At 43.0% G+C, this 20,509-nt stretch overlaps 1 protein-coding gene across 1 annotated transcript; it reads left to right on the forward strand.

The window, feature by feature from the left end:
- The first annotated feature begins 19 nt into the window (after window positions 1-19).
- On the forward strand, window positions 20-19,992 carry RRAGD (Ras related GTP binding D). The gene is made up of 7 exons (XM_026038464.1): window positions 20-228; window positions 7,880-8,175; window positions 8,604-8,803; window positions 9,820-9,934; window positions 15,261-15,403; window positions 16,247-16,395; window positions 18,537-19,992. The coding sequence occupies exons 1-7, from the start codon at window positions 81-83 to the stop codon at window positions 18,686-18,688; spliced, it is 1,203 nt and encodes a 400-aa protein (XP_025894249.1). The 5' UTR covers window positions 20-80; the 3' UTR covers window positions 18,689-19,992.
- Window positions 19,993-20,509: the final 517 nt, after the last annotated feature.

Here is a 20,509-nt window from a genome sequence, read left to right on the forward strand (position 1 = left end):
GGGCCTTGCCCTGCCCGGCGCCGCCACAGGCCGCAGAGGGGCCCTCGGAGCGGCGCGGAGGCGGCCGCGGCGCGGCCGGTATGAGCCAGGTGCCGAGGAAGCTGCAGGAGGAGGAGGAGGGCGACGAGGAGGAGGAAGAGGAGGAGGAGATCGTGGGGCTGGCGGGCTACGGCGACGGGGCCGAGTCCTTCTCGGATGGGGACGCGGAGAGCGGCGGCGACGAGACGTGTGAGTGGCGCCCGCCGAGCCGTGGGGCCGGCCCGGCGGCGCGGGAGCCGGGGGGCAGCGGGGCCCGCCGCTAGTGCGCGGGTCCGGCGGTCCCGAGCCGTGGGGCAGGGCCTGGCCCCGCGTGCAGCTGTGGGGGGAGGCAGGGCGGGCCCTGGGCTGGAGCGTGGGCGCCGAGCGGGGGGATGGAGGCGCCGTGGCGGAGCGGAGGGGTTGGGCGGCGGGCTGGGACCCGGGGGGGGGGAATCATGCCCGACCCTGCGGGGGGGGGTCCGGGAAGCGGCAGGACGGGGCTCTGGGGAGGGCTGGAGAGAGGGCAGGAGGGAGCCGAGGTGTGAACAGGGGGCACTGGCCGTGTGGGAAGGTGTCGGGGTATGTGGGGGTGGCCGTGAGAGGGGTTGAGCCGCGAGGAGGATGCTGTGGGGGGGACGGCGACAGCAGGGCCGTCCGGCTCCGCTGGGCGCTGCGGGAGCCTCTCACACAGAAGCAGAGCAAAGGGTGTCAGATAGAGGAAGCATGGGAGCAGAAAAAGGGGTGAAAGGAGTGCAGACCAAGGGGGAGAAATCTTGTATGTCTTCTCACCTTGCTGGGGTGCAGGTTGGCTAGAGAACGGCGATGTGACTCGAGCCCACGGCAGGGAGGCCGGTGTGGGGCTATAAAAGGCAGCAGCCGTGCAGGGTCCCGTGTGCAGGGCCGCGCTGCAGCTGCGGGTGTCAGTCCCGCTGCGATGGCCCCTGCTCGAGCCCGTGGTGAGCGGGCAGGGGCCCCTGCTCGAGCCCGTGGTGAGTGGGCAAGGGCCTGTGCTGCCTGTGGTGAGTGGGCAAGGGCCTGTACTGCCCCTGGCGCCCATGGTGAGCGGGCAAGGCCCCTGCTGCTCCTGGCACCTGTGGCCCAAYGGACACAGGAGGGACAGGCTCCCCRGGAAAAGCCACCCAGTKCAGGCCAGAGGCGCGTGGCTCGGGGCCCACTGCTTCCTTCAGCACATGGATTAATTCCTCGGAAATGCTCTTCACGCAGGAGCTTGGAGAGCTCTGGATATGTCAGGGTGAAAAATTAAAAAAAAAAAAAAAAAAATGCTTTTATTTATAAGAGTGTAATAAAAGGGCATGTTTTAATGCTGCTTTGATAACTGACATGTGAGAAGCCATCCTCTTAGAGGCCCAGTCCCACAAGGGAGTCCTGCCAAGGGAGGTATCACGTTGACTAACACAACTTTGTGGTGAGAGGAGGAAAAAAAAAAAGTTACTCCCCTTGGTGTTTCGCATGTTATTCCTTCGTGGTGCAAACTCAGATATGCAGCATGCCAGGATGTAAAGCTGTAGCAGAGACTAACCTCTTATTTGACACTGTTGAGGAGTTGCCGTTGTTTTGATGCAGGGAGAATATATTTTGGTATATTGTTTATTTTGTACTAAGCTAACTTATATTTTTATAGGGGAAAYAATGCATATTCTATCTTCAGAGGACTTTATTTAGATATTTTTCAATAAAAACCTTGTTAAATTGTTAAGAAAATTATTTTTTTCAAAGTAGCACCAAAATATTGTACATAATGGAAACATAACTTTATGTTCAGAAKAGCAGAACAGGATAGTCCATGATAGTCCATGTAGAAACCTCTTCCTACCCAGGGTTAAAACAAAGGGTTATTTTAACTGTCCAGATGACTGGCTTTCCATTTGCTCTGAAGTCTCTGGAGGGTAAGGGCTTGAGCATGTTTAAGGGAAGGGACTAGAATCTGAATCCAAGTTATTCCAAGGGGAATAACTTTTGTGTGTATGTGTGTTTTTAACACTTACTGGGCTGCARAAGGGGCTTTTCTCAGTTTCTATCSCMTCTCTTCCTGGATCTATATGTAAATGGTGCAAAAATTCAGTGTTACAGACGCTCCTGGGCAGTGAAGGGGCAATAGAAGGAGAGTGGCTTCCATGCACAGCTGTTGAAGGAAGGAAGAAACCAGGCGTAAAAGTAAAAACATATATTGTGTTTATAGGCACGTGGGAGATTTCAAAACTTGCTCTTGGCCCTCTTAGCCCAAGCTAGTTCTTATCTCCCACTTGAATGCTGAAACCAAAGCTCTTGTCCTCAGACTTTACACATGGGGTCATATTAATAGACCTTAAAGCACTTAGTTATATGAAGGCCAGTCATCTTCTTGATATACGCAATTAAAAAGTATTTACAAGTGAGGAGATCTTCTGCACAGTGTCTGAGGAAGTAGCTTGAAGTCATATGCTCACGGAGCGCAGCATTTGTGGAAGAGTAGAACCAGGTCTTCTGGTTCTGAGTCTTTTCTTTAGCCACAAGAATTTCCTTCCAGTGGCATTTCTGCAATGTTTGTAAACCCGCAGTAGCTGAACAGCTTTCTCGATTGCATATGAGCTTTGTCTGTTAACTCTTTAGGCTCAGGACATCTGTTAGCACTGGSGATGTTCAGTTTTCTAAGACTGTTGTCTTGGAGTACTCTGGTGCACTGGAAGTATCCTAGACGCAGTAGCATTGGAAATGATATAAGATAAACAGGCTTGGAGGTACAAGACCAGACAGTTTTGGAGTGATGTGTCCCCTGTACGTAAAGATTGAAACTTGACATTTGCTCTGTGCAAAAGTGAATGAAATAAGACGTGTTTCAGCTACTAATGGGGAAAATGATCGTTCTCCTTGCAGAGCAGCTGGTAGTTTAGCGTTTCTTTTGTTCCTATTATAATCACCCTCGCCTGGGAAGTTGCAGTGATCCATCTACTGGCATTTCCATGGCAAATTAAAGAAGGAGTTGTCATGTACTTTGCAAAAGAATGTGGGCAGGCAGTGTATCACTCGCTTCCTTTACATATAAGGTAATCTGTGACTCTCTCAAAGGAAAGTGCTTTAGCACTTGCAATTTTCTCTTAGGTTTGGATAATACTCAGTTGCTGTTTCCTACCTTTGAGTGGGCAGAATTTCAAAATCTAGATGACAGTCTGACTAGCAAAAGGGCTGATGTTCATTCTGTTCATTAATAACTATTTTCACTTGCAACTTTTGTCCTTTTTTTTTTTTTTTTTTTTTTTTTTTTTTTTTTTTTTGGTGTGTCTAAAGCCAAAGTTTTCACATAACTTTTAAGATCCATGCGAGTTGTTGGCCTGATTCCTTAAAGACGCTTCTGTAGCTGGCGTGTCTTCCCATTCCTTTCTCATCAGAAACTTTGGAAACTGCTGACCACTTTCAATCAAATTTCAAGGAAAGGAGAAAGTCTCAAAGACAGTTAAGTTCCTACAACTCAGAAAGCTGTTCTTGGGAGGAGGAGAGACGCAGACAAGAGGCTCTTTGCACAGATGTGCGTGTTCTTGGCAGCAGCTGCCCGAGCAGAGCCCACGTGTGAAGTGTCTAGCCAGCTGCCGTGTGTCTAGCTCCACATGAGCCACAACATGTTATATCTGTTATTGGGAGGATGTGTCATAAGACACAGGGGGGAAGTTGGGGTTATTGTGGTGGGAATGGGACACACAGTACAAATCCATTGCAAATTCGGCTTGGTGGGTTCTGTTGCATACGGAACGAGCTGGAGTGTAATTCTTTGAAAAATGCCAGAAAGTATCAGCCAGAAGGCTGCTCTTTATGGCCCTATGTGAAGCAAGTTATTCAAAGCCTTACTGAAAGCACTTTGAATAAGTTGTTTTTCCTTCTGATGGCCAGAGTGCTTTATAAATTGCAGGATGTACATGAATGTAAACACATTAATGAAGTCATGGCTATACATTTGACATCTGCAGAAAACTCGTGCATTAAAGAACAGGGTTGGGTGGAAGAAACTTTAAAACCTGGGTCTTTGGTTTGTTTTATTGATAAGACAAGGCCTACCAAAATAGAAAGTGTAGTGTGTTTTTCTCAGACACAAGAAGATACATTCAGGGTGACGGGCAGAGCAGAGCAGGCTGTTGACTGSAGCTTATGGCCGTGTAGATACTGTGGCCTGTGGATTAGCAAAAGCTGCCCGTGCCTCCTGAGGAGGATGGGCGGCCTCTTACAGAGCTGCCCTCATCGCCTCCTGTGCCTGTTCTGCTTGAAGAGGCTTCATCTCTGCAGAGCTCCAAGCTGGCTGCATTTCCCAGGTGAGAACGGAGCAGAAGACACTGTGTGGCACTACACGTCTTGGCCTCTCACATGTGTTTACAGTGCGTTGGATCCTGGAGCTCATGAGCTCCAAAGCCCCCCAGTCYCTGCAGTGACAGGGGCGCACACTGAGCAGCACAGCCGCTCCCGAGCCGGCAGATGGTGCCACAGGGATGTTTCTTGCTGGCACTGACCRGTGCTTGTGAAGCCACAGTTCGTGGGTAGCTAAGGCTCGGGAGGTACAGACAGGCACAACCAGTGTTAATTACATTCCTGATGTACGTTCTGCTCTCCTGTTTCCAAAAGCTGTGTATGAGGCAGGAGGGACTGAGTATAGATCCTCTGGACGTGAAATGAGTTCCTGTGCAAAGGATTCCTTCAAGCTTTCCATGTTTTTCAGTTCCTTGGGTTTTATAATGGGTAGGCTCTTTTCTGGGTCCTCTCTATCCAGATGTTGACTGTGAATAAAATACCTRTTTTGTAGCATTAGTACATAGAAGCATCTCTTATGTAGCTAAACTTCTGTAGTGGTAATGTTGCACTCAGTTGTTAAGCTATAGTCTTTCCTTATGTTATATTTAGTTATGGGTACAAGTTGAAACACAGGAAGTTCCATCTGCATGTGAGGAAGAACTTCTTTCCTGTGAGGGTGATAGAGCCCTGGAATAGGCTGCCCAGGGAGGCTGTGGAGTCTCCTTCTCTGGGGATCTTCCAAACCCGTCTGGATGCCGCCCTGTGCCCCATGCTCTGGGTGTCCCTGCTGGAGCAGGGGGATTGCACTAGATGATCTCCAGAGATCCCTTCCAACCTCAACCATTCTGTGATTCTGTGAATTATAATTCAGGTCTAGAAGTGATTCTGATCTCTCAGTACAACTGGAAAATGAAATCCTGCTTTCTAGTTCCTCTTCTAGATGGAAGTGTGAAGCTGAGACTTAGATCATTCCATTACTTTAGAACTTGTGATCAGCCACGTCATCAAAACTGTCTAGGTAGTGGTGTCTAATTCAAATACCTTTCTAATCTAAAACCCCAAAATATTTACGTTAGTAAGAAATGAATAATATGAAGATAATTGACTCTCGAGTACAAAGTACTTCTAAGGGTTTGGAGAGAGCAGGACAAGAAGGGGATAGTGACATAATACATTTTCTTGTCAGTTTATTTTCCAGAGTATCTTCCTCATTCTCTCCCGCCACTTAGTTAATCCCGATCAATAGTCTTAATGTGAGAGAAACTGCAGATGACTTTGGTGTGTTTGCCTGTCCAAGAACTACAGGATCCAAACTTAAATTTCTGTTCCTGAAGTTGTTTCTTTTGTGTTTTGGTACTTTTGGAATAAAACTGGTCACTTAAATATGCAGGGTATATGCAAGAAGGACATATGTATGAGCAGATGTTTGCGCCACTTTTCTGTGATTCAAAGCTCAGCAGAAAAGGAGAAAGAAAAGTAATTGCTTGTGCTCTGAGTTGCTGTTGAACAGTCTGCTGCACAGGGAGCGAGAGGCCTGGTTGTGCTGGCAGGACCAGGGTGCTTAGTCTGCTGGCTGGCAGCCGTTCCAACCTGGCCCCTGGGTGCTGGGCGTCCTGGTGCTCACAGTATTGCACATCTTTGTGTTGCTGGTGCTTGACGCTGAGACAGGACATAACAGGAGTGCTTGGAAGCTTTTTACCTTAACATGCGGCACCATTTACAGCTTGGTATCAAAGGACATTTCAAAGTTACAGACCTACTCTAAATGCAGCAGTTTTTAGCTATTTTGATTGTGATACTTGCAACTATTAAGCTGGTATAGCCCTGATGTAGATAGCTATACATTGTCCTTATTCATGCAACAACAGTATAGTTTGCTCCCAGAGGTGCCTTTATGCTAATATAGTTGCATTGACACTAAAAAATGTTCAGTCTTTAGTGACTCCCATTTCAAACTAGAGGAGGCAGCATAAGAAATCAGTGTGTTCCCAGGCCTCTGCTTTGCAGATAGGGAATGGGCTGTATCAGAGAAGAGCCTCTTGCAGAGTTTAAGACAAGTTACTCAATAGCAGGAGAAATCCTAATCACTTTAGTGGTTACACAAACAATCGAATTATTTTCAGGAAATATTGGTCCCTCAAACAGGTTAGAGGTGACTCTTTATAAGAGAGGTGGCTATCATTGTGGGATCTTTCCCAGAGGAATAGGAAGCAGGAGGGAAAATGTGACGGAAACAGATACATTTGGGATATAGCCTGGTATTTCTGGCAGGAAACAGACAGGGATTGATCTTATACTGGGATTTGGCAGGCCTAATTTGCAGGGAACCTGGAAGACAGAGCCTTTATCTGGTTCAGTCAAGGAAACCAAGCTCCTGGAATGCTGCAAAGATAACATAGTGAGGAGAGTGAACCTGCACTTTCTGAGCAGCCTTATAGGGATGTGCAGGAAGGAGAATACGTTTGTCACGATGCACTGTGTTTCAGAAGTAGCTGCTATGGCAGAATAACATGAAGAAAAACTGCTGTGGCAGAATAACGTGAAGAAAACTTTTCTGTATCAGGACAGTGAATTACAATTTCAAAAAACAAACCCCCCCAAAACCAAAGTCTTTCTTCTCTGGAGAGAAGAAAGTTATTTCTCTGCCTTACCAAACTATTCTATGGAAAAGCTGGCAAAACTGGTATACTTTTTAACAGAATAGCTTTTCAGAGTGGCCAGTGACAGTTTGATAATGGTATTTAGTAGTACTTGACATCTCTCCTTTGTGATGCTTTATATTTCTACTAAATATTTCCTGTGAAGTTTAAAAAAAAAAAGGGGGGGGGAGGAAGGGGAGAAGGGAGGAGGAGCAAAGGAAAAAAGGCAGTTTTCACATGATCGTGTAGGACAGCATGCCATCTATGCATTTTTTTTATAAATTCCGGACCTAAAGGTAAAAAATGTATATAAAGCCACAACATTTGTTTTTCAAAGTTTTTTTTGTCTAGAAACATGAGTTTTGTTTTGTGTCAGCATTGTAACACATGTTTTTCCACCTCCTGTTTGTGGTCAGGTAAACACGGATAAAATAATGTGATTTCATTTACAAATCAACAGTTTAAATCAGTAATAAATCAGTTAAGATTTATTAGATATATGATTATTAGATACAAGAAGAAATACAATTAAGTTGTACAGATAGGTTACAGATATACTTGCGTTTTGTGCAATTTATTTGCTATTATTCAAAAGCAAATTATTTATACTTGGGTCGATTTTCTACCTGTTAATCAAACTATTCATACTCTGTCTATTCTTAAAGAGGCAAAGAATATTAAGTTGCAATAGAGAAGTTATGTTAGTTTTCCTCCAAAATCTCAACTGGGGTAAGGAAGGGAAAATGTTTTTATGTAGCTTCTGAGTTTCTAAAAGTGGTCTTGTAGTTAAGAATATATTCCTTAAATGTATGGTAATGGTATTAGTTGCTATCCAAAAATATCAGTTCAAATTCTGCAGCTGATGAAGGGTAAAATTAGATATTTTACTGTGTGTGATTATATGATATTGCTGTAGTATACTAGGTATCTTCTTGTGTTATTTCGTTCAGTTTTGGATTTCAATGATCCCTTCAGTACTGAAGTTAAACCAAGAATCCTGCTCATGGGATTGAGAAGAAGTGGGAAGTCTTCCATTCAGAAGGTTGTCTTTCACAAAATGTCACCAAATGAGACCCTCTTCTTGGAGAGCACCAACAAGATCTGCAGAGAGGATGTTTCCAACAGCTCCTTCGTCAACTTTCAGATATGGGATTTTCCTGGGCAAATTGACTTCTTTGACCCTACCTTTGATTATGAGATGATTTTCAGAGGCACTGGAGCACTGATATTTGTTATTGATTCTCAGGTAAAAAAAAAAAAAGTTGCTTTTAAGCTACTTTTTCTTTTCTTTCTTCAGCAGTAGGGAGATAGAGTGGAAAGCATGAAGGGTTATTTCTAAAGCAAATAAATGTCTTATTGTTACAAACACACATTTGAAGAAAGTCATTATACTGGAAGAAGTGTTTGGTTATTTTTAACCTCTATCCTCAGAGTGCTGAGAAGCAGTTAACTAGTTTGCTTTGACATGTCAGGCATCTCGCTTGGGCTCCCAGYAGCTGACAGTGTGAGATCAGTGCATGTGTTGGATATAGGGTCAGGCCTCTGCTTACAGTATCAGGAAAAAACTGTTCTTGAACTGTAGCATTATCTAAAAGTAAGTACCATATTCAAAAAAAAAAAAAAAACAGAAAAAAACCAAGTCCTACAGTTGTTGATTTATTTTTCCTTCATTAGGATGATTATATGGAGGCATTAGCTCGGCTGCATCTTACTGTGACCAGAGCCTATAAAGTGAATCCCGATATCAACTTTGAAATCTTTATCCATAAAGTGGATGGCTTATCAGATGACCACAAGATTGAAACGCAAAGAGATATTCACCAGAGAGCAAATGATGACCTTGCGGATGCTGGATTGGAGAAAATTCACCTCAGGTGAGAGAAGTTGCTGGGCAAAGAAATTTGAGTTGAAGATGAGAGCAGCTCATCAGACAAGTTACAGTTTTCTGTTCTGTTGAAGTAACGGGCAACAGGAATTTGGTCTGTAAAGGAAAGGGTCAGTCATGGTCACTGCTTTTGTCCTGAGTCCGACAAAGGATTGTTCTTCTGGATGCCCTTTCRGAGGGATAGATGGGGAAGGGAAATGCTTACAAACAGATGATGAATAAGCTTTAGTCTTACTAGTTTTTCCAGCAGTTGCTGTCTTGCAGTAAAATTTGGAAAAATGTCAGACCCTGGCAGACTCTATTTGCCGATTGACTCCCCTTTGCCTGCTTTGAAAGCCATCCTCAATCTCGTATTCCACTCCCAGCCACTAGTGTTTGTTGCTGCTTGGGGAGACAAGTGGTTGTAGCTCTGCAGTATATTTGTGGATGAAGCAGATTATCACAGCAAATAATGAAAAATAATGTATTTTTTTGCAGACTAGGAACTAGGAGACATCAAGTTTGGTGTCCACTTTAGGATTTATTGCCAAGTACAAATATATTAATAAAAAGAGACCCATTTCGTGAACATGTCAACTCCCAGAGTTGACTGCTGCAGCAGGACTGCAACAACTTGACTGCATCATTTTGTTGTTCAGTGAGCCTAAATGTAAATCACAATGTGTAGATTCAGTAATATTGCCCTCTTCGAGTATAAAACATACTTTCCTAAGAATACCAAGATGAAAACTAAATCATAACATTGTACATCAAGTGTCAGTTTACAGTGTCTGGAGTTTTGTGTATAGCCATATGTGCTATCATGCCAAATATAATCACGAGAGTATATACTTTCCAGCATGAAATCCTGTGTTTCAATTACAACATGTAACTTTTGATCACAAGGGGTAATTGCATAATTTTTGGAACTTAGTGTTTTGACAATATTTCATTTCACTCATATGCAAGGTACATCATGTTCACAATATGTGGCTAAAAAGAAAATATGGTGACATTTTCTTCCAGCTTTTATCTGACAAGCATATATGATCATTCTATATTTGAAGCCTTTAGCAAAGTGGTACAGAAACTGATTCCACAGCTCCCAACACTGGAAAACCTACTTAACATCTTTATTTCAGTAAGTACTTGTTATGTACTTTGTGTTTAGAGCCAGCAATGTACAACACGCATGTTCAGCTATCTGTTGAGAACCTTCTGAGAGACTGTGAGCAATGTGAGCTCCCAGAGAAGCTGGCAGAAGTCAGAGACTTCTGGAGTCCCAGACAAGTCCAGAAATTCATTGAAATGTAGTGACACAAAGCTTGGCCCCACCTTGTCTATTAAAGAGTCTTAATGTGCTGCTGACGTATTCACAGTAACCTGCCAAATGAAAACAACACATRAAGTGCCTGAGCAGTTATTAATTTTCTACTCATAAGTTAACTTGAATGTTGCAAAGCTGTATTTTGTTTGCTTGTTTGTTTTTAAGTAGTACTTAATCTGCATAAATAATTATGCAGAGGAACATTGTCTTGTCTGACCTCCTATGTAGAACAGTCTATACTGCCTTCTAGAATAGTTTCTTCTATTTATTGAAGCTTAGTTCACCTAAGAGAATCTTCACTTGTCTTAAAATTTCCAGAGATAAGAATCCATTCCAAGTGTGATAGTTATGCTCAAGGCCAGTGGGGAAACTTTGAATATATAATTGCCTGTTACCAGTGAAGATGACATGTGATCTTGATGTAATGGGATTATTTAATATTGTTCAATAGCTTGCTAAGATCAAATTAGACTTCGTAGTCTTTCAGTACAGGGTATGAAATTAGAGGAGAGAAATAGGCTGGATGTGTTGTTAAAAGGGAGGGCTGGGTTTACTTGGGTTCTCTTAGTAGCTGGCAGTGTGTGATGCTGCTTCATAATAAACAGCTTGTTGTAGTAGATTGTTTCTAGTAAAGTTGCTAGACTTCCAGTCTTGCGCTTTACACGTGGTAGAAAGGTAATGGAAAGGTGATGGATATCCAGTTTTGGAGCAGTTATATATTAAGATGCTTATGTGACACCATCTAAGAACAGAAAAGTGCTGCTGAGACATTCCCCAGAAGAGAAAAGAGTCTCAAACTTTTTTTAAAAAAGTCCAAATAGAGCATCATCTGGTTTGTTGCTCATCAACAGCTATGTTTTGCTCTTGAGTCCTCAGTTTGTCTTCTGAGGTGGAAAAGAGCTGTAGGTAGGAGACTTGGAATGAATTTGGTGCAACCCTCAGAAGAGAATACTTTTTTTTTTTTCCTGTAGGATAGAAGTAAATAGTAGGTGCCTCTTTCTTTAGTGCATCAGAACCAATCTGGTTAGGAATCTCGATGTGGATTTGGGTCGTGCCTTAGTTCAGGAAGCTTTGTGTTCTGGATAGCAAGTGTAGGTTTGGTGTTCTGGTTTAGTTTTTGCAATTGAACAATATTCATGAGGAAATGCTTTAATTTACACCCTAAAAGCTTTCCAAGAGAAATAGCTGATAATTATGAAAATAAATTTGTGGTCATTTAAAGTTGGTCGTAGGTTTTTGCATGACTTCTTACAGTGCCACAGTGTGTGAGCTTCTGTATTCTTTACCCCAGCCATCTGCAAAGCATAAGATACCACTGTTAGTTTGGCATTTAAAAACCACATAAATCTTTGTTAACATTGCATGAACTTCATGTAAAAGGTTATCTGCTTTTCACTACCATGGCCACACTGAGAAATTATGTGGCATGAGAATGGATATTCCTTTTTCCTTTAAGACTTTGTTGTTTAGAAAAACATGCATTAAAAACAATCAACGGGTTATAGTGGAGAAAAATAGATTTTTTTTGCTTAATTTTATTATTTAAACTTCACAATCTATAAATCAAAATGTACTGTTTAATATTCACTCAATTCTGTTTGCCACAAGGCCTGCTTAAATACCTGTCCAAAACTCATGTCTAGCTGTAAATRGCTGGTGATACCCTGCATGTTTTCCCAGTCTGGTAGGGTTGTGCCCCAGATGGCCAATACTTACTCTGACCCCGTTCCCATTGACCTCAGTGGCAGAATTTTGTTCAGCTCAATAAGGCAGTGGTTGGGTTTTGTTCTCTTAACAAGATGCCTTGTGCTCTAGTAAGAAAAACACTTGATTTCTTAGCATCATTTCTGTCACTGAACATCAGTTATATGATCTCTTTGACTAGTGGGTTTTTTTTATATCGGTGTTTAAACCCAGTGTTTCCTAACTTCTTATGACCTTGTAAACCACCTTTTTTCCTGAGCTTTTTTTTTACAGGCACTGTGGTAAGTCCCTTCTCCTGTCAGTAAAAGGCGCACTAAAACCYCTGGCAGATGAAATCTGTCACGTCACACTTGCACAGTGTCAGTGTCTGTTACTCCTACTGCTTTGCAGCAGTGCCTGTTACCACAGAAAGTTCAGCAGTCTGTTTCTCAGCTGCTCATGTCAGTTCAAACTGACAATTACAGTGGCTTCAGGGAAGATGCCAAGCTCCAGCCTGCAGTAATCGAGTCCCCACAGCGCAACTTTCTGCTGCCCCTGCCACCCGGCATGGCACACATCTCGTGTTGAAAGCCTTTAAACTGGTACTGCAAGAATAGACAGACTGCAACTGMTAGAGTTCTGAGAGGGTTACAGGTTATTATATTTGCTACATAAATCTTRATATTTTAAAGAACATTTTACCTGAACAGCTGAATAGCTGCATGTCTCTCCTTTTATAATAGAAAGTTGTCTAATCAGCTCTTCATGAGTGATGCTACAGAGTTTCTTCTCCAAACGCTTTTACCTGAAGTTTCTTCTCATTTTAAATAAGTCTTATGGCAATATATTACAAATAACTATTTATATAGTGTCTACAGCTATTATTATACACCATGAGTCCTGTGAATAATCCCATTTCATAGAATCATAGAATCCTTAAAGTTGGACGGGACTTCTAGAGATCACCTAGTCCAACTCCCCAACACACACAGGGTCACCTAGAGCTTGTGGCACAGGGCTGCACCCAAGTAGGTTTTGAAGATCTCCAGAGAAGGAGACTGCACAACCTCTCTGGGCAGCCTGTTCCAGGGCTCTGTCACCCTCACTGTCAAGAAATTTTTCCTTAAGTTCCTGTGGAACTTTTGGTGCCTCAGCTTGTGGCCACTTCCTCCAGTCCTATCACTGGCCACCACTGAAAAGAGGCCGGCCCCCTCCTTCTCCCTCCATCCCTTGAGGTATTTATACACRCTGATCAGGTCCCCCCTCAGCCTTCTCTTCTCCAGGCTGAACAGGCYCAGCTCTCTCAGCCTTTGCTCATAGGGCAGATGTTCCAGATCATCCTCGTAGCCCTGCGCTGGACTCTCTCCAACAGCTCCACATCCCTCTTGTACTGGGGAGCCCAGAACTAGACACAGTCTCCAGATGTGGCCTCACCAGGGCTGTGCAGAGGGGGGACAGTCACCTTCCTCGACCTGCTGGAGATGTTCTTTAACAGTGTCCTTTGAAGTCTGAGGTTCTGTGAGCATTAGTGTATTATTTGAAAATACWGAAAGTTGCACAACTCTCACATGTGACCAGAATAAGCAAAATRAATGTATATATCTGCACTTTTGCTACTAATGCTCACAGCACGGCTGAAAAGAGTTTCTTGCAGCTTCTCTGTTGCCMCTTGTCCTTCCACTCTGCTGCTCCTGGAGGAGTTTTGCTTTCTCATCCCTGCACACTGGTATTAGGTGGTTGTAAATAGCAGTGACCTCTCCCTTTAGCCCTTGTGAATCATGTGCTTTAGCCCATGTGTCCATGTACGTAAGGTATCCAGAATGTATATTTTGGTTTGAATATTTTTATTAATGAATTATTGAAATGTGCCATTCATGGAGTCTTTTTTATAATGAAAGACAAGAAATTCTCCTTGTTCTTTGTCATTATGGATGGGTATTTCCAGTCATAGTTCCTTATGTGTTGGTGGCAGATTTAAACCTCTTTAAAATGAAACTGTCCAAAATATTCTTGGCTCTTGTACAGTAGCATACCTGGGTTGAGCTCTTTGCACCTGTTTCAGAGAATCTGGGAAGTGTGGGGAAGTGTGAAGGTCATTTTAGTCTCTTGTTTGCTAAATTGTTCATTTAGGAAGGGAGAAGAAGACGAAAAGGAAGAAAAGTAAATGTAAACCAAGCTAAAAATGTTAAAATGTTAGGGATTTTTCAGAGCAGTTTTAGTAATTACAAAACAGCTATGGCAACAGTCCCTAGCTATTAATAGGGAAGCCTATATACAGGGAAATGATAGAAAGAAGGTTTCTTCTCTTCGTGTGTATTTAGTATCTGAAGCATATTTGATAATTGAGCTTTGGCAGTCCTGGGAAATTGCCCTTTGTGTTTCTGCTGGGACAGCTAACCAGGTGCAGTTCGTTGGAAGCAAAACTGCTATTTTCAGTTAAACAGAACACTGTGTTTGTTTGTTTTCCACCTCTTTTCTTTTTCTGTTTGTGGTTTTTTTTTTCTCTTATGGAAACAGAGGCCTATTGCAGTTCACCTTCCCTACCCAAAGAGTTTGAGCTGGAGCTGAGCTGGCTTTCCTGGCCAGCCTCTTGGAGCAGCAGAGAGGATGCATCTCCAGTGCAGAGTGTCTCAATGGGCTCAGCGGGGTGGCAGGAACGTCACTGTCCTTCACAGCAGCTGCCTTGGCTGTCCCAGCGGGGCTGTGACCAGCAGTGCCACCCCAGGGCTCAGTCATCACCAGAATACCAATACARGTCGTCACCAAAGTGCTGCTCTTTCTCCTTTGAGGCTCAGACATGTTCTGAGGAGCCAAGCACTGCCACAGTTAGAGACCCCGCTGAGACAGCTTCCCAATTGCCTTAAGATACTAATTYTAATCCCTGCCGCTCTCAGAATTTCAGTTCCTCCTTGTGCCCTGTTTCTTTTTCTTTTCTTGTTTCCCCCCTTGTATGTGTGCAGCTAGAATAAGTGTAAGTTACAGCCTTCTTCTTTTGTCCACTGTCAGAGTCAGGAGGAAGACTCCAAAAGCCTGACCTCTAAAGATATTTTTGGAACTTTTTTAACAGAAAATAAATGTAACCTCTCTGGATGTTTTCCAGAGAGGGAGTGTTTAGGAATCTGACTTAGCAGAAGTCCAGATCCAGAAACTGCCTTTTTTTTTTTTTTTTTTTTCCTCTTTCTCGCTCTTTTCTCCTATATAACAGCTAAGGCAAGTGTTTTTAAGCAGGGCTGTATAGGTGAGTGCAGTTGTCCTTACCTGGGTTAGGAAGCCTGTGAACATCACTGTTTGCTACAGAAATAGGAGTGCTCTGCAGTTCTGCCAAAAGCAGCATGCCTGCAAGGTAACTTTCACTTACTCAGCCTAACTTTTAATGTAATAGGCAAATAGAGGAACAAAGATTGGTGTTAAAGTTGGAGTCATGTCTTCAAATTATTTTTCTTTCTTTTCTTAATAGAATTCTGGTATTGAAAAAGCATTTTTATTTGATGTAGTCAGTAAAATCTATATTGCAACGGACAGTACTCCGGTGGATATGCAGACTTACGAGCTTTGCTGTGATATGATAGATGTTGTGATTGACATTTCTTGTATATATGGGTAAGTACCTTGCTAGATCTGTGTACCCACATTCTGAATTACCTCAAAATTGGAATGAAGTTGGTATAAGCACTAACAGCAATATAATTTGCCACACTCTGAGGTACAGATTCCTCAGCCAGCAAGGAGTGCTCCCTGCCACAGCCCTTTTGTGAGCACCTTCCTTTATCTACGCTAGCAACTTTATTTGGAGGAAGGAGTGGGAAGTAACCGTCCTTAAACAAAAGGAAACATTAACACTATCTTTTGTTCCCCATGGCCAAATTAAACAAAAGGATGCTTGCCATTTTAGTAAAAAGCCTATTTACTCCTTTGGTTTACTTAATAGCTAGGGGCCTCTAGTGGCCTCACATTGCTGCTTCACTCTTGCTTCATCCAGTCATCTGTTCCTTCCCTTTCCCACCCTTATTTTTTTCACTTTCCTATCCCTTTCCATTAGCAACTGTAAAACTTCTGGAGTAGCATGTACATCTCCTTGCAATTACATTATGGCTTTACATGGCTTGGCCCTCGCCCAAGAGGAATGCCAGCTATTCCTGGGAATGGCAGGGGCACACAAAGGTAGAAATAGTGCATTTAGATGTTTATACTTCTAAGTTMTACCATAGTGTACTTACCAGAGAGTGTAGCCTGAAATTCTTACCAATGACTTAAAGTTTGTGTTCCTTACTTTACACTGTCTGGTTTAAAGAAGAATCTTACTAAAAGGTTGATGAAATTAAAATTTCTTACTTGGAAGTTATTTCATGAAAGAACCAAAGCAGGATGCTTTTTTTAGCRTGTTTGGTGGCTTATCTTGTTTGTGCATATATGTGTATTTTAATTATTTTAATATTACTTTAGGCTCAAAGATGATGGTACTGGGACTCCTTATGACAAAGAATCAATGGCAATCATAAAACTGAACAACACAACTGTCCTGTATTTGAAAGAAGTGACAAAATTCCTTGCTCTTGTTTGCTTTGTAAGAGAAGAAAGCTTTGAGAGAAAAGGTATTTTCCCTGGTCTAATATTGCCTTACTTTTGCTTTACATTTGCAAGTCAATGAATAACTTTGTGCTTGTCATTTGCTGATACAGTTTCTAGCTGTATCACAAATAGAAAAGGTAAATACACCCTGGCAGAGCTTGCAGAACATCATGTTTAAAGGAATGGGGTATTTGTGCTGGCATTAAGATAAGACGAAATCATAAATACCTTTGACAGATTTCTGGTATCAGAGCATATAGTTTACGTCCAGGGAAATAACCTTCCATCTGCAACAGTAGAAAGTGTCCTTTTATCTTGGCTGGCACTGCTTTGTACTTGGAGCCACTATCATATGCACGTGGAACAGCACTTCTGCTGTAGCTGAGGGAAAATTCCTGAAGGTGGCAGATGGAAAGCAGTACGTTCCTGCTTTCCTTGCCTCTGAAAGGGGGCTTTGAGAAGCAGCATCCTGATGAGCGGAGCAGCTTCCATTTTGGGAGTTTCAGCGCGCAGCGGGTCGTGGCGGTGCCGCTGCCYGTGCTCCGAGGCAATGCGGAAGGTTTAGCCCATTGGCGCCGCGCGGAGCTCATGGTGCAGCTGCCCTTGGAGCAGAGCAGAGTGGCATTGCTGCAGCCTGCACGGCTCCTTGCCCGTGGCCCTTCTCAGGGGTGGCCAGGGACGGGGCAAGGGCACTGGGTACAAGCTGAAACCCAAGCGGTTCCATCTGCATGTGAGGAAGAGCTTCTTCACTGTGAGAGTGACAGAGCCCTGGCACAGGCTGCCYAGGGAGGCTGTGGAGTCTCCTTCTCTGGAGATCTTCAAACCCGCCTGGATGCCGCCCTGTGCCCCGTGCTCTGGGTGTCCCTGCTGGAGCAGAGGAGTTGGACTGGATGATCTCCAGAGATCCCTTCCCACCTCGGCCCTTCTGTGACGTGTATTAGTAAGGGGCTGCTCTTGATCGCCACGAGGCAGCCTTGCTGCGGTTGTGCGCGCTCTCTGGCTGCTGGACACTCGTGCTGTGCCTGCGCACGAGGCACAGAGCACTTAGCTTCCCTTTCATAGACCTTCAGTTGCTCAGAATGCCCTTTAGCAGCTCTGCCAGCATTATTATTAATGTTAGATGCTGTCATTTTCTTTTTTTAGTGCCTTACACTGACATACCTGCTAACAGGATTGTGTCAGAAAATGCACTGTTTTGGATAAACGCTCGCCAGGCTTTGTGACTGTCAGGTTTTTGTGTGTACATAGTTTGGGACACGGTACCGTAATTAGTACATTTCAGACACACAGCCCTGGTATTGCAGTGCACTTTTCTGGTGACTTCCAAACAATATTTTGTCTGAACTCTGGTGAGAGGGAATACAATTCCTGCAGAAAAAAAAAAATCAATRTGGTTGATTTAAACCACTTAAAATATGTATCATTTCCTGTTGGGGAAATTAAAGTGAAAAACTCATCAGTATTTGAGTTAAGAGAGCTTATGGCATTAACCTTGAACGGGGTCATAAGCTCAGTACCAAAATCCTACAATTGTGTTGCAATATTACACAATTTGTCACCCTCAGTAAGTGTTCAGATTGAATACTCATCTGGCTTTACAGCTTTTCTGTGGCCCCTCACGTGGTAATTATGCATGCATGTAACTTCACAACATGTCTAAGGTATTTGTTTTTAAATCACAATATAGAATGAGGTATAACTGGCTGTTATGAAAACCTGTTACTTGATCATGTTTCCACTGACTATCAATCTCAAAGTGTACGCATAAAAATTCACAATATTCTACTCATTTCTATTTCAGTTATAAAATGACACAATCTGAGAAAGAATTTAATTTTTATCTTAGCATACAGAGTATTTCTCTAAAGCTGTTAATTAAGTTAAACCTTTATCTGCAAATGTACTTTCAACTGTCCATTTACTTAACTTTACTAGTAAGACTAGTACATATTTTTAATACAGCGCATACTATGATGCTATAATGCTCACTGAAATACTTGTATCTATCAAGTGTGATTCTGTGTGCATTATGAAAAACTGCCTAGAAGATTGACTGATGGTGATCCCGAGAGAGCGAGATATTTCAGTAAATATAAGCCTTTGTTTTTATTAACTTGATTCATGTAAAGCTTTATTAATCTGAAAAATACTCCTATCTCTACAGGATTAATAGACTACAACTTCCATTGCTTTCGGAAAGCCATACAAGAAGTGTTTGAAGTGCGCATGAAAGTGGTGAGATCTCGGAAGCACCAGAGCCACGCGCGGAAAGACAAAAGGCCGACGGCCAACGGGACATCCCGGCTGCCGCTGTGACCGCGGCCCCCGCGGCGCTGCCGAGCGCGGCCTCCCTCCGCAGGGATGGGACTGCTCCATCTCATTGCACTGAGTGACGAGGAAGGCAAACAGGACCGACGCGTTGCAGGAATCTTCTCCGACCCTTCAGAAAGCACTGTTGAAATATTTTTATCCAAACAGGTTTTTGTTTTTTTCATAGAGTGAGCACTTTGAGCAAAATGTTGTATATATAAGCATTGAGGTGAACACTTGTAAGAATTTTCGTAATATATGCTGTAAACCTTTCTCATGCCATATTAAGAAAAATCAGCTGTGACAGAAATACTGGGTACATAATTTGCACTTTTTCATGTTTTCCTTGTGGAGTTGGACTTTGATAAACTTAGTTTTTATGGTGATTTTTGATGCATGGTGTCAGGTAAAATGTATGCTGTAGTTTATACACCTGCTAAAATCAAATTGGTTAGTAAACAATCAAGAAAACTCGGTATAATGCCTTTTAAAATTTGTGACAGCTAATATCRAACATTCATACAGATCTAATTTCATATATTTTTCAATTTGTAAACTGAAGAATTATTTTGAAGTATGATAGCAATAAGCACCTTGCCAGGGATCATAACTGGTAGGTAAATAATTAGCTTTTATAAAACAGGCTTTTGGCCAAATTTTACCCGGAGTTCTCCATAACACTGGTAGTGCCCTCTGTTGGGTCTGTTTTTATTCTTTACCTCAACATATGCCACTAAAATACCTTTCTATAAAGATAATTGTTTTGTAAAATGGCTCTATGTTGCAGTGGTGTTTTTCTAAGGCTCTGGAGGAGGGTGGTGCATGTGTAAGGTTGAATTTACACGGGCCAGCTTGTTTAGAGAGTCCTTGCATCTGCAGCTGGTGCACGGAAGAATCTGTATGGATTCTCATCCTGCCAGTACAATAACTTAAAATGCATTTGTAGGAGATGCTAGAGATGTTCGYACTGCGTTTTGATTTCCCCTATTTAGGGTACATTTGTTATAGAAATCAAAAGAAATCTTTCAGATGAGCACTGGTGAGTCTACCTGCTCTGGTCATCAGCACACATAACTGCTTTTTATTTTGACTTTGATTGCAAGTGGATTTGCCACAGGATCAGCTGGGATACCAGAGCACTTCCAAATTTAAGTAGTAGTAGAACTTACCTGCTCAGTTCTGTATTGATGGTTTCTTTAGCTGATGATCTGAAATCCTAGTTTCTCGTGGGGAAGCACAACCATGGTGAGGAAAGCTCTGCTCTGCCCACTCATCCCCTCCTCTGCCTCGAGCTGGCACAGCTGTGGAGGCAGAAGTGAGGACTGAATTTGAAAGCTCCTCTTTAGCTGCAGCAAAGCACAGGGCTACATCTTTACTTGTGATTCAAGAGTCCAGGATGTTCACTAGCTTTTCTGCAAAATTAAGAGAGTTTTAGCCTAGAGAAATGAGCCTAAATTCAGTGGTGGTTTGAATACCAACACACAATTCCTGTGTGCTACATCTGGCATGTTGACAGACCACGCTCCGGTGCTGTGCTGAATGCAGGAACTGAAGGATCCAGCTGGCACTGAATGCAAAGGTTCTCTCTACTTAAACATCCACCTAAAGAGAGATCATGGTTTCCAGACCTTCCCTGTTGCCTCATGCACGTGGCTTTGCTTCCTTATCTTTCTGGAACAAATCRACTCTTTTGGCATGGGTCTAGTGAATGTATGTGCAGCCCTTAGAAGAGTCAACAGATGGAGCCAGGTCAACAGACGGAGCCAGGCTACTGGTCCCACCTGGGAGGTGGGAAGCAGCAGAAATAGCCTGAAATGCTGGTCCTGG

Source organism: Nothoprocta perdicaria, unplaced genomic scaffold, assembly GCF_003342845.1.
Source record: "Nothoprocta perdicaria isolate Ctin4 unplaced genomic scaffold, notPer1 scaffold_21, whole genome shotgun sequence".
In the NCBI taxonomy this organism is placed as follows: Eukaryota; Metazoa; Chordata; class Aves; order Tinamiformes; family Tinamidae; genus Nothoprocta; species Nothoprocta perdicaria.

Excerpts from the sequence above, each read along its gene's own strand:
- RRAGD (XM_026038464.1), top strand. The coding sequence starts at position 81 with ATGAGCCAGGTGCCGAGGAAGCTGCAGGAGGAGGAGGAGGGCGACGAG. Across the intron at positions 229-7,879 it reads GAGCGGCGGCGACGAGACGT|TTTTGGATTTCAATGATCCC; the intron begins GTGAGTGGCGCC and ends TATTTCGTTCAG. Across the intron at positions 16,396-18,536 it reads AGAAAGCTTTGAGAGAAAAG|GATTAATAGACTACAACTTC; the intron begins GTATTTTCCCTG and ends CTATCTCTACAG.